This window comes from Grampus griseus (genome assembly GCF_964374135.1).
Source record: "Grampus griseus genome assembly, chromosome: 19".
In the NCBI taxonomy this organism is placed as follows: Eukaryota; Metazoa; Chordata; class Mammalia; order Artiodactyla; family Delphinidae; genus Grampus; species Grampus griseus.
The window spans coordinates 11270678-11281518 of NC_139013.1; the positions used below are offsets into that span (position 1 = coordinate 11270678).

Sequence of the window (10841 nt, forward strand, 5' to 3'; positions counted from 1 at the left end):
CACTGGACAAGTAGATCCCTTGTCCCTGTCACCCCAAACCTGGGCCCACGGGCTCTTTAATCATGAAGTTGACAGCCAGAGCCCCAATCTGTCACTCCAACCAGCTAACTGGACCCCCAGCCTCTATCACCAAAATAGACAACCAGACTTTTGGTCCCCTGATGAGACACCAAGCCCCCAGTTTCTCTTTCCCCAAACCAAAACTCTCCACCCCAAGGTCATTCAGGAAGGGATAGAGGGGGAGGTGGCCCCCCCCCGTTCTGCCCACCCCCATGGAAGCTTCTGGTCTCAACATCAGTTAGGGACCTGGAGTTAGTCACCTCCAGGTTAGGCCTCTGGCCTGAGTCTCAGCCTCCCACCACCAACCCCCAGACCCAGGCTGCTGACCCCTTGCCCCAGGGATCTCAGTCCCAGGTCCTTGGGCCCCCGGCCTCTGTCACCTCCAAACAAGTCAGCCTGACCACATTGACTCCAGGCCCTGCAGTGGAAACTGGACGGAGTGACCACCCACCCCAAAGGGCAGTCTCCCCTGGGAATACTGGCAGCTGGATTAACAAACTAAATGCCCTCTGCCACCCCCAAGTTGGGATTGGGACCCCGGCCTCTGAGTAGACTCTCCTCCTCAGGCACCCCAGGTCTCCTTGGCCAGGACAAGTCCATCCCTGGCTCCCTCCCTGGAGAAGGTCTGGAGGAAGCCCTTTTCTGCCCTCTGGTGGCAGCCACTGGAAGTGCGCCCCTGGTGACTGGGAACAGAGTGGTCCCAGACACCTGAGCCCCCTCATGTTCCCATTTTGCCAGAAGTGCGGGGGTCACCCTTGCCTGCTCTCTCCCACTCAGCTCCGACGCAGGTCAGTCGCCAAGCGCCCACCCTCATCTTCCTGAACCTGCCTTCCCGTCCGTCCTTTCCGTTCCACGTCCCTGCCTCATCCTCCCCAACCTGGCTCATCCTCCCTGGTCTCACTCCTTCCAGCCCATCCCCCACACGACACCGAACGGATTTTCTTTTTCTTCTTTTTTTTTTAGCCCGTGAGGCACGGCTTGCAGGATCTTAGTTCCCCCATAAGGGATTGAACCTGTGCCTCCTGCCGTGGAAGCGTGGAGTCCCAATCACTGGACCGCCAGGGAAGTCCCTCAGAGAGATACTTCCAACGTTCACACCTGACCCTGTCCCTCCCCTGCTCAAAAGCCAGCCTTCCACAGTTCCACATTACCTTAAGCTAAAATCCAAAGCCTTCCCGTGGCTTGCAGGTCCTGCCTCATCTGGTCTTCGACTTCCTCCCCACCGTCATCTCCTATGTCACGCCCTTCACCCCAGCCACAGTGTTGCCTTGTCACTGGGCAGGTCCTACCTCAGGGCCTTTGCACTTGCAGTTCCCTCTGGCTGGAATACTCTTCCCCCAGACCTCTGAGGGGCAATCTTCTGCTCATTGCTCAGCAAGGCCCTGCCCCTCCACTCTAAGCGAGTCCCTCCTTCCCCTCCACTCTAAGCGAGTCCCTCCTTCCCCAGCTACCCTCCAGCCTCATCTGTTTCATTGGCTTTGCTGAGAGCTTCCTGCTGGTTGTTGCTTGGCTCATGAATGCGGGCCTACGTCTGTTTGTGGCACTGCTGGTTCCCCAGCATCTAAGCCAGTGTGTCCAGTAGAAACAGGATATGAGCTACAGATGTAATGTTGTATTTTCTTTCTTTTTTTTTTTTTCTGGCCGTGCCGCGCGGCATGCGGGATCTTAGTTCCCTGACCAGGGATCAAACCTGTGGCCCCTGCCGTGGAAGCGCAGAGTCCTAACCACTGGACTGCCAGGGAAGTCCCCTGTGTTTTCTACTGAATTACATTTTAAAAAGTAAAAGAAAAAGGTGAACATAATAATTTACCCTGGCATATCCAACAGATTATCCTTCCAACACATAACCAATATACACAATTATTAACGAGATATTTTACACCCTTTTCCTACTAAGTCTTTGAAATCTGGTGGGTATCTTACCCTCACAGCACATCTCAATCTGGACCAGCCATGTTTCAAGTACTCAGTAGCGACATGTGGCTGGTGGCCACCGTATGTGACAGGATTCCAGAACAATGTTGAGCACTCAGCGGGCCCCTGATAAACACTTGCTGAATGAACGATAAACCGGTGAGTTCTGGTGATGGAGACACGAAGCTGGGGAGGCCAGGGGAAGGCACTGCCAGGCCTGGGCACTGGCTGTACCTCTGCTTAGGCCACTCGGCCCACAGCTCTTCCTGTGGCTGGCTCCGCCTCCCTCAGAGCTCACTGAAATGCCACCTCCTTGGAGAGCGCTTCCAGACCAGCCCCATCTGAAGCAGCTTTTCAGACCCTACCTGTCACCTCACTTTGCTGTCACACCTGCCAAGTGCTTTCCCTACCACGTGCATTTCTCTTTTGTCAGCAGTCCCACACAGCAGCCTTCACGTTACAATGAAAAGCAAATTGTGTCACTCTCACCTCACTCAGGAAAACCAAAGCCCCCCCCGCTCCCCCCCCATCTGCTCCAGCCATACCGGCCTCCTCGCTGTTCCTCAAACCTCCGGGTACAGTGCTGTCTCTGGGCCTTTGCACCTGCTGCTTCCTCTGTCCAGAACATTCTTCCTCCAAAAGATCTGCGGCGGCTCCCTCACTCAATTTAAGTCTTCATTCAACGTCATCTCAGGGAGGTCTTCTTTAAACTATAACTCATTTCCAGAACTTTCTCTATGAGGAAGAGTTAACAGAGTAGGCCCAAGACTGCTGTCCTTAGAGAGGCCTGCTTGCATAGTGGCCCTTGGCTGGTATCTGGGAACCTGGGTTTCAGCACGGTTTTCACCACTCCCTGAAAGAGTGGCTCTCGTGTCTAAACTGTCTGTGCAAACGATGTTGTTTATTCTGAACAACTGCTTTCCTTCTGGGTACTAAGTCTCTGATGAGCTTCCCCAAAGACAACATTTCACTGCTGGGGGTATTACACTCAATCCAGGTGACTCCACTGGGAGAGGACTCTGGGCGGCTTGTGCCTGGTTTCCTCTGGATTTCGCCCCATGTGCCTTTTTCCTTTGCTGATTTTGCTTCATAGTCTTTCATGATAATAAATCACATCTGGGGACTTCCCTGGTGGTGCAGTGGTTAAGAATCTGTCTGCCAATGCAGGGGACAGGGGTTCGATCCCTGGTCCGAGAAGATCCCACATGCTGCAGAGCAACTAAGCCCAAGAGCCACAACTACTGAGCCCGCGTGCCACAACTACTGAAGCCCACGTGCCTAGAGCCCGTGCTCCACAACAAGAGAAGCCACCGCAATGAGAAGCCCGCGCACCGCAACGAAGAGTAGCCCCCGCTCGCCGCAACTAGAGAAAGCCCGCGCGCAGCAACTAAGACTCAACGTGGCCAAAAATAAATAAATTAAAAATAAAATAAAATAAAGCCCCAGTAAGTGGCAATTCATTAGCTTAAAAAAAAAAATCACATCTGTGAGTACAACTTAGATACTGAGTCCTGAGTCCTCCTAGCAAATCACCGAATATGGGGGTCGTCTCGGGGGCCCCTGCATACTCTTCTCCTCCTTAGAACTTGACATCACTGGCCGTCCTATCATATCTGTTATCCATCTTGTTTATTGTCCACCACCCTCCTCCCATCATGCCCGTGGCCCACTCGCTCCCCACCTTCTTGGCCTCTGCAGGATCCCAGCATCACCCGGCACAGACCCCCAGAAGACCCTGGGAGAATATTAGCTGAACAACTGTTAACAGTTTTATTTCCAAAGTTGGAGTCCCTCCCCGGGCTTGTAATGGGAAGGGGGCCTTTGGCCAGACCTGCAGAGCCGAGCGGGACGGGGGTGAACGGGGACAGGGCAGCTGGCCCGGGAGGCTGGCAGGTCCTTGAAGCCGCCTCACACAGGTTCCATTTGCAGCTCCACGCCGTCCACGGCCTCCACCTGATGGAAGGCGGCGTGGGAGCCGATGACCACGAGGGTGGCTCCTGCAGGAAGACGGGCAGTTCAGGGCCTGGCTGCCTCACCTGGCCCCCACTGCCCACAGCGCTACCCAGACCCTGTACTCACCCAGGACCCAGAAGACGGCGGAGCCTGCGCCAGCCAGCCAGAAGAAGGGAAAGGAGACGGTCCCAGCCAGAGCATACTGATGGGCTGGGCTCACCTCTCGGCCTGGGAGCAGACGGCATTGGGGCAGCTGTTCTGATACTCGTGCCCTCTCCCAGAGTAACCCCTGATACCCGCCCCACCACCACCACCACCAATCTGGTGTCACAAGACACCAGATTGTCCGGGAGCCTCAGGATCTAAACTCCTAGTGCCAAGGCCCTCCAAGTCCACGGGCCCCACCCATGTCTCCAACGTCCCCACCCACTGTCCGTGGGAATACAAGGGGCCTTCCTCAGCCCCCTCGCCACCCTCCAACCCCACTCCTACTAGGAAGCTCCCAGCCTCCCTTTCCCGAGACTACAGCTCTCCTGCTCCAACCTGCACTCCCGTAGACCTAGAGTCTCCAGCTGGTGGCCCAAGGGCCAAGTCTGACCCGTGGATGTATTTTTTTTTTTTTTTTGTGGCACGCGGGCCTTTCACTGTTGTGGCCTCTCGCGTTGCGGAGCACAGGCTCCGGACGGACAGGCTCAGCGGCCATGGCTCACGGGCCCAGCCGCTCCGTGGCATGTGGGATCTTCCTGGACCGGGGCACGAACCCGTGTCCCCTGCGTCGGCAGGCAGACTCTCAACCGCTGCGCCACCAGGGAAGCCCCGGCCGTGGATGTATCTTTTGAGTCTGCATATTATTCCACAAGAATTTGATTTGATTTGTGGCTGACCGAGAAACTGGATGATTTTTCTTTCTTTTGTTTTTTTTTGTGGGGGGCCGTGTTGTGCGGCATGCGGGATCTTAGTTCCCTGACGAGGGACGGAACCTGGGCCCCCTGCATTGGAAGCTTGGAGTCTTAACTACTGGACCGCCAGGGAAGTCCCTGGATGATTTCACAAAACAATACAGTCAGTCCTCTGTATCCTCGGATGGAAACCCGTGGATCATTGTTCTTCGTCATTTTTTACCAGGGATGGCAGCAGTGGCTGAAGCCACGTCATGTCTATGCCCCAGGCGCTCCCTCCATGCCCTGGGCTTGCCCGACATGCCCCTCCACCCAGCCCATCTTTGTCATGTACAAAACTGGCAGGCTTCTGAAGGATTCTGTCTTAGCTCTACCTGTTTGTCTGATCCCAATTCCCCCTTATACCCCCTCCAAACCTTGAGCTTCCCCTACTTGGGAACTCAGGCCCCTCTTTCTTCTCAGTGGCGCTTGGTGCCAGTCTGGGACCACATGAGCCACAGGCCTCAGCTTCCCTCTCTGAGAAGTCCCAAGATTTTTCCACTTCCACCCCAGGAAGCAGGAAAGGGGAGCCCAGCTATAGGCCAGTGTAAGGTCGCCACCTGGTGTCCAATGTGGGTACCTGCAGCTGATGCCTTTGGCAGGAGGTAAGGGAGGAGGGAGAGGGAAGGAGGTTTAAGGGACAGGAGCAGGTGGAGGTGGGTTCTGGGATATCTTCTGGGCTTGGGGAATAGCAACTTGGGGGGCTGAGAGTGGGTGGAAGCATCCGGTGTGTCTGAGACTTTAAGGGATTGAGTTTGGGGGATCTAGTGTAGATCTAGGCTTGGGCAGACTTGGGTTCACAAGGACTTAGGTTTGGAGTCAAAGGCTTGCATTCCAAGAGACCAGGATTTGAGGAGGGCAGGGGATTTCTCACCCATCAGCACAAACTTGGACTGCAACGTGCGCAGATAGAGGATGTAACAGGCGCCAAAGAAGACAGCCAGAGCCACCAGCAGCATGGGGGATGTCGCCCTGGAAGAGGGCAGGGAGGCATGCGTCAGGCAGCTGGGACTGGGCCCGACACGGAGGTCCTGACCTTCTACACTGGCGGATGACAGGCTACGCCCTTGGGGCTGGGGAAGTCTAGGTCACATTTGGTCACACTGAATCCTGGCCAGGCTGATGCGGGAGTAGGGACCTGGCCCTTCGGTCAAAAGGTCCGGCAGAACTACCCCACGGGGATGGGGCCTGGCCAGTGAGAGGAGGGGCCGAATGCTGAGGGCGGGGCCGGCCAGTGCGGGCCAGGCAGCATGGTGGGCGCGGGGCTGGGCCGGAGAGGCACTCACACACAGTACAGGATGAGGCCCAGGAACACGAACACATAGTTGCTCTGGTAGTACTCCACGTTGCGTACGAGGCGCTGGCACAGCTCGCCCACGTTGCGGGGCCGCGAGAAGCGCCGCTGGTCCACGAAGGAGCCCCAGGGCCGGATGGTAGCACGGCGCCGCTCCAGCCACTCACGGCCCGCGCCGGACGGAATCAGTTTCGGCAGCAGGGTCCTGGTGGGTGCGGGGCCAGGTCAGCGATAGACCGGGATGGAACCCGGACTCTCGAGCAAGAAGAGGACCGAGGGGGGCCGGACTCCGCGGTTCTGGGGAAGATATGGTCACAGACTCCTGGATCCCCGGGGAGAAAGGGGCTGAGGACCCAGACTCCAGAGTCCTCGAAGAGGACACCAGGGGCCCAGACTCATGTGTCTGGAGGCCCGGATTCCTAGGACCCCAGGGAGGAAGGGGCGGGGGACCAGGACTCCCGGGTCTCGGTCAGGGGGGTTAGATCCAGCTTGCTCACGTGGCGCTCAGCCCTTCCACCTCGGCATCCTTCTGCTGGTCCTTCTCGGCCGCCATGTCTGTGCTATGAGGGAAAGAACCGCTATAACGAACCCAGGGCCCTGCACACTCCGCGGGACCCGCCCGAGCCTGGCCTCACCCAGCGGAGCGGGAGCGGACGTGGCGCCGGTCTGGGGGCGGTAGTTTTTGCCGCCGAGCATTGTGGGAGTTGTAGTCCCGATGATGTCGGAGAGAGCGGGCGCCATGATGGTGGTGTGGCTCGCGAAACACCTTGGGAGATGTAGTCGCGTAAAGTGACGCCTCTGGGCATTGTGGGAGTTGTAGTTTCAGAAGCAGGACGCGTGGAGTCGGAAAAGGTGGGTTGTCAGGAGTCAGGGCGGTACGCGAGCTCTGAGCTCTAAAGTCAGAAGCCGGAGCTCTAAAGGCAGAAAACGTTGTGTACTCCCCCGTGCAGGGTACGATGGAGGCCGTGTAGAGCTGTCATTCTGACTCTAGAAGGTATAAAAGAAAACACTTGCTAAAACACGCAGATGTTCTGACTCAGCAGATCTAGGGTGAGACCATTCATTTGCATTTCTAACAAGTTTCTAGGTGATGTTGATGCTTCTGGTCCATGGCCCACATTTTGAATAGCGAGACTGTAGAGAATTTGTGGGAATCTATTTCTTCCTTCTTCAAGAGGCTAGTGATGGGGCCATGGTTGCTGGAGGGGGGTGCATCTAAGATAGGGGGCAAAGCTCCCCCCACAACCCTTGGGCTCCCAAGGATGAATGGGTTAGGGTTAGGGACCTAGGGATGCCCCTGCTTTGGATAGGACGGAGGGAAGTGGGGGAAAGGAAAGGGTTGAGTTTTTTTTCATTTTATCATTTTATTTTCTTCTAGTTTTATTGAAGGGGTGAGAATTTTTAAAAGACGGAGTTGCTATAACGAAAAGAGCTGGGATTCTGGAGTCAGAGGTCAAAATTCAGGCTGTGTTGACCTCATCACCTCCCTGAACCTCGGTGTCCTCAACTGGACAGTGAAGATCCTGGTGGTACTGTTACCAAGTCCAAGCTCGCTCTGCTCGCCGCAGGACAGGCCAATAAATCAGGAGATGAGGTGTTGAGGCAAGGAATAGCGACTTTATTTGGAAAGCCTGCAGACTGAGAAGATGGTGGACTAGTGTCTCTGACTGGGGTCTGGATGCCAGTTTCTTTTATAGAACAGAGAAGGGGAGGAGGTGAGGAAGTGAAGTAAAAAGGCCTTAAGTCTTGCAGATATCTCCTGGAATGGACAGCCTCAGGGAGGGGATGTGTTAATTTCTTCTTTCTTGCAGCCATTCACAGGTGGACAGGGTCAGGATGTTTCCCTGAACAAAGGCACTTTGGTTTAACATTCAAGCAGAGGGGCAGGGTTCCCTATAGACAGTATCCTTTTAGTGAACAAAAGCAAATGAGAAGCAAAGGTTAAAGTAAAAGAAACAGATCCAACCTGTAGTCCGATTTTGTTCGTCCCTGTAATTGTACCACACTCATGGGGTTGAGATGGGGTTGAATGGTCCATGTAAAGTGCTTGAAAGAGTCTTGATATTTTATAACTGCTCAATAAATGGTAGTCCATGTTATTGCCACTACATTATCATGACTGTTATGATTATTTCTAGAGTTCAGTCTTCTCAAACTTAGCAGTAACTTACTAGGGGCTGCTGGCCCCTTGGATGTCCCAAAGAGTGGCTGGCATCTGAGACATGGACCTTTCTTTCCCCTAGCTCTCACAGCCATAGTTCTCTCAGTCTTTGCCCCTGCCCCTGAGTGAGTTGTGGGAAAGAAGGGAGCACCAGCATGCCTCAAGAAATGTGTGTGGAAGTATTGGGAAGCCTGGGCTCCCTTACACAGACTGAGGACCTCATTTTCCAAGGTTGGGTGGAGCTGAAGGAGAATACTCACCTGGGAGATCCAGGTGACTCTTAACTCCAACTCTTGTCTTCCAAGGATCACATTCCTTTTGGGTTTGGGCTTTGAGGCCTGCTGGAGGGCATCCCCACAAGGTGGGGAAGATGACCCTCTCGAAGGGGCTGGTGTAGCAATAGGAGGGAGGCCGCCTGTGTGCGCGTGGCAGGGGGGTCCCAAGCTGAAACCGAATGAGCCATACTTTGAAGATCAGGTTGGCTCGTTACCGTTCACTTCCTCTTTGTCAGCCCCAGGCTTTTAGTAGAAGCTTGTTCAGGCTTCCCACTTGGGTCGAGCTGGGCTTCAGGAAATCAAGGGGGGGGGGGGTGGGCTGTGAGTCCACAGTTAGCCCAGAGCATTAATGGGGTAGCAGCGCCTGAGTTCAAAGTGATGGGAGCAGCAGGGGTAACCAGAAGAGCCCCCAAGAGGAAGATGAATCTTGGGGAGCAGAGAGTTGGAAGCAGAGGTCCAGCTGCCTTCTTCCAGGGCCGACCTGGGGAAATTGGGGTTTGACTTTTGTTATGAGGGCTTTGGGGTTTCCTCATAGGAACACGAATAAAAGTGATTTCACTCATAACCCGCCAGTACGTGCTCTGAGCAGAAGACATAACAGGCAAAGTCCTGGAGGTGTCAAAAGGCATGGGCCATGGGTGGTGGAGTCCAGAGGCAAGGACACTGTTGGAGAGGAACCCTCTGAGTGGGGCAGGACGGGAACTTTGAATCAGGGGATTCTGAGGGGCCTTGGTGTAGGGGCAATGTGGGGGAGGAGCCCCTTGAAACAGAGATTGTGGGAGAAGGGGCCCTAAGATGGAGATACTGTGAGAGATGGGAAGATCCGTGAGACAGGGGGATGAGGGGAGACTGGGGGAGAAGGGACCTATGGCAAGTGGGCCCTGAATTAGGGGGATGGTGGGAGATAAGGGGGTGCCTGAAAAGATTATGAGAGATGGGCCCTGGCCCTGTGGTCCCTCCACCTGAGGCCTCCTTCCTGCCTCTTGGACCCCTGGAGGAAGTGGAGCTGGGAGGGTAGGAGGACATTAGCACAGACAATCAGAAACCTGGTTTATTTTTCTGCTGTGTGACCTCAAGGAAGTCCCTGCCCTCTCTGGGCCTCAGATTGCCCACTTGTCTATGGGAGTGTTTCTTACCCTGTACCTGATGAATAGTTTCTCTGGCCTCCCCAGGAGAGGTCCAGGCTCACGTAACCCTTACCGGACTGGGCTCTGCCCTGGGCATCACAGGCGTTTCTGGCACACATGGCCGCTGCCTCCTGACTGCCTTGCCCCTCAGATTCAGGCACTCCTCCTCAGCATTGTCCTGTGCAGTGGGCACGTGCACACACTCACACTCATGTGGACTCTCAGCCTCCCGACCACCCAGACACCTGTGCTGGGAGGCAGGCAGGCCCGGGACCAGCCCCAGGCCTTCCTCTCACTCTAGTCTCTGGGCTGTGTTAGAAAGGCTGCCTTGAGGGAAGTGGTAGAGCTGCCCAACCAGAAGGGCTCAAATTCAAAAGACTGACAAGCAAGTGCTGACGTGGATGTGGAGCAACTGTAACTTTGATACACTGTTGGAATGCAGATGACGCAAGGGCTTTGGAAAGGGCGTGGCCATTTCTATTAAAGATAAACACTGTCTATCCCCCAATCAGCAATTCCATTCCTAGGCATGTACCCAACAGAGATGCACACATGTGTTATCAGAGGATATTACTAGAACGTTCCTCTTCCTAGAGGCTTCCAAAGTGTAAACAGCAAATGTCCGTCAACAAGAAAATGGATCAACAAATCGTGTAATAGTCACACACTGGAAAACTCCGCAGCAATGAAAAAGAGCAGCTACTGATACATGGAACACTGTGGATGGCTCTCATAGACATGGTGTGGAGGACAGGAAGCCAGACATGCATGCTGTAAGAGACAGCATGAGACAGCATGCGGTAAGACTGCATTTCTACAAAGTCCAAGAATTGGTACAACTAAACGATGGTGACAGAAAGCAGTTCAGCAGTTACCTCTGGAGGGGGGCTGCCTGGAAAAGGGGCACGAGAGAACTTTATGGCTAGTGGCTACATGGAAGTAATTTTTTAAATCATTGAGCTGTGCCCTTGAGACTTGTGCACGTCACTGTATGAAAGTTTATCTCAACAAAAAGAGAGAGAAGAGCATAGTGACTTAGAGCTTGGACAGCCTAGGTTCAAATCCCAGATTTGTCACCTCTCAGCTGTGTGACCTTGGGCAGGTCACTTTCCCTCTCTG

At 54.6% G+C, this 10841-nt stretch overlaps 1 protein-coding gene across 1 annotated transcript; it reads right to left on the minus strand.

The window, feature by feature from the left end:
* Window positions 1-3720: 3720 nt before the first annotated feature.
* Window positions 3721-6822, minus strand: RABAC1 (Rab acceptor 1). The gene is made up of 5 exons (XM_082676621.1): window positions 6657-6822; window positions 6152-6364; window positions 5740-5837; window positions 4054-4155; window positions 3721-3971 (listed from the first exon to the last, which is right to left on the minus strand). The coding sequence occupies exons 1-5, from the start codon at window positions 6710-6712 to the stop codon at window positions 3883-3885; spliced, it is 558 nt and encodes a 185-aa protein (XP_082532747.1). The 5' UTR covers window positions 6713-6822; the 3' UTR covers window positions 3721-3882.
* Window positions 6823-10841: the final 4019 nt, after the last annotated feature.